The 2,504-nt window shown below is 30.6% G+C and overlaps 1 protein-coding gene across 1 annotated transcript; it reads right to left on the reverse strand.

Annotated features, from left to right (window-relative positions):
* Positions 1-358: 358 nt before the first annotated feature.
* On the reverse strand, positions 359-1,900 carry LOC130806354 (protein FLOURY 1-like). The gene has a single exon (XM_057671386.1). It carries the CDS (start codon positions 1,462-1,464, stop codon positions 487-489), a length of 978 nt encoding a protein of 325 aa, XP_057527369.1. The 5' UTR covers positions 1,465-1,900; the 3' UTR covers positions 359-486.
* Between the last annotated feature and the right edge of the window lie 604 nt (positions 1,901-2,504).

Consider the following 2,504-nt stretch of genomic DNA (forward strand, 5'->3'; position numbering starts at 1 on the left):
AATCTATGATATTCGCTTGTTGTAAAGTTAGTGCAAGCATTTTATGATTAATGAAGTGTCATAAAAATACCTTACTTCATGGGTCATGAGATGCACTATAGGCTATAGCACTTGCTTATGCCATTATTGAATAAATTAATAATGCGAAAATAAAGCGGAGATTAAGGTTTTCGTAGGTAAATACTAATTTTTATATCATACTGAAATGAATACATAAGCCTTATTTATAAGGAGACTAAGAAAAAAAGAAAAACACCACAATACTATTGAGAAGTAACCAAATATCTATCTATTAAACCAAAAAAAAAATGTAATTTATTCCAATCGTTTTAAAAATATGAAACAACAATGTAGAAAACTAAGTATACTTACAAAGGCTTTTCCTACTCGAAATCTCCCTAAAAGACTCCTCCTCCTTCAATTAGCCACAACAATTCCACCATTGGCGAATCCAAAAGGATAAATTTGTCGTACATCTACCCCAAATTATATTGGTGATGATTCGAGATCCAGCAAGCCGATTCCCGATTCGACCCTACTCTCCTCCATTGAAGAATAAAAAACACTTGGGGTTGGACAAATACTATCAAATTGATCCCATTCTCCACCTTTCATAAACATCTTCAACTTCTCCCTACACATCCTCAATTGATCATCCAATATACTCCTTTCAGATTCATGTTTGATTACAATCCATTCAAGTGATTGAATAATTTCTTGATCATGTAATTGCTTGTCTTCAGCTGCTCTATTTAACTGATTGATTTCCATTTGCAGAACACTCTTTTCATTCTGTAACCTCAATATCATAGCCATTGCTTCATCAATGGCAGACGCCGCCGCCATTCTCTCCTTTTCAAGCTCATTATGAGCATTATTGGCCCTTTTTCTTTCATCCTTCACCATGTTTCTCAGAGTAATTACATCAAACACTTGGTCTTCATTACAACATTCATCACTTTCCTCAACATTTTTACCAATATTATCATTAAACCCATCATTTAAACTCACAAATTCATTGATTTCCTCAAGGTTTTGGTCCCTACCACCATTTTTACCTATCATTTTTATGGTCCCATTATAAGAAGATAACTTCTTAGCAACATCAATTCTATTTTCTTGACCCTTTCCTGTGTATAGCAAGAATAAAAACCCTAAAATGGAAACAAAAAATAGGACAAAAACATTGAATAAATTCGAAAAAAATCCAAACATTATGAACCCACATCCAAAATCATTGTAGTTAGATACCAAAAGGTTGAGATTTGATGCAATTTCCATTACAATTAAACCCATTAGTGCCTGGAAAAGAATGCTCTTATACAACCCAATAGCTGAATAAAGAGTAATCAAGAAACAAAGACGGCCCATTAATCTACATTGAAATTTGCAACAGATTTTGTATATTAAAGAGAAAAAAATTGCACCTTTTGATGCTAGATAAAGAAGGTAAAGAACCACCATTGTTGAACACGTTTAAAGCTTACTTAATAGTGAAAATTGCCCACATGGAGTGATGAAGAAAATATGTGCTAAACCTACCAAAAATTCTAGATGAAAGGCGGATTTTATGAGTATCGGTTACAATTTACAAATATGGGAATGGATTGTAGGATTTTAATTTGTTGTGATTTGTGAATGAATACAAAAGATTAATGTGGCCATGTGGGTTTACAACGTAACACAACGGTTAGTTTTCCTATTCTAAAATTCTTACTTGAGACTGTCTATATAATAAATATTTTAAGTTTTGGGTTGACTCAATTTATAAATTAAAAAAAAATAACTGAATTTGGTGCAAGACATACATGCTACTCTTAATTTTTCAACTTTTATTTTCAATTTTTCATTTCAATTTTTCTGACATAAATCATTCCTGGTCCTCTCTTAAAGTTCATTTGTGGTTTTCAATCTTCATCTTTCTCTCTCAAATCCATTGTCGTTTATTCTCTATTAATCTTATTCAACATTTGCAAGATCATCAAAGGTATGTATTTATGTTTCATCTTCACCATTTTCGTTTTCAAAGCTTTCATTTTAATTTTTTTTGAGTTAATTATATTATATATTAGTTGAAATTACAATCCTCTTATTTTTTTTAAACAAATTAAGCTTCATCAATGGTGGAAATAGTGATGTTGAAGAAGACAACAATGGTGAAAATAATGATGTTGAAGAAAGAAAGTAAATTGGTGTTTTAACCTGATTAAAGTTTGTAGTTTAATATTTTAAAATTTTAAATTTTTTTGTTTTTTGATTTTACTTGTTCTTGATTTTAGGGTTTAAAATGTGGGAAAGATAAGTGATGGTGCTGTCCTGACTTTTGTAAAGATTCCTTCTAAGGATCAAAATGACAATACTCAACAATTAAAGGTGACTGATTAAGTACCTAAACAAAGGGCTTATGGTAGCTGAAATTATAATATTATATATTTGGATTTATAATATTGTATTTGGATTTATAATAGTGGTATTTGTCGTATTGTTATGTAATCATATTTGGG

This window comes from Amaranthus tricolor, chromosome 2 (genome assembly GCF_026212465.1).
Source record: "Amaranthus tricolor cultivar Red isolate AtriRed21 chromosome 2, ASM2621246v1, whole genome shotgun sequence".
Classification (NCBI taxonomy): Eukaryota; Viridiplantae; Streptophyta; class Magnoliopsida; order Caryophyllales; family Amaranthaceae; genus Amaranthus; species Amaranthus tricolor.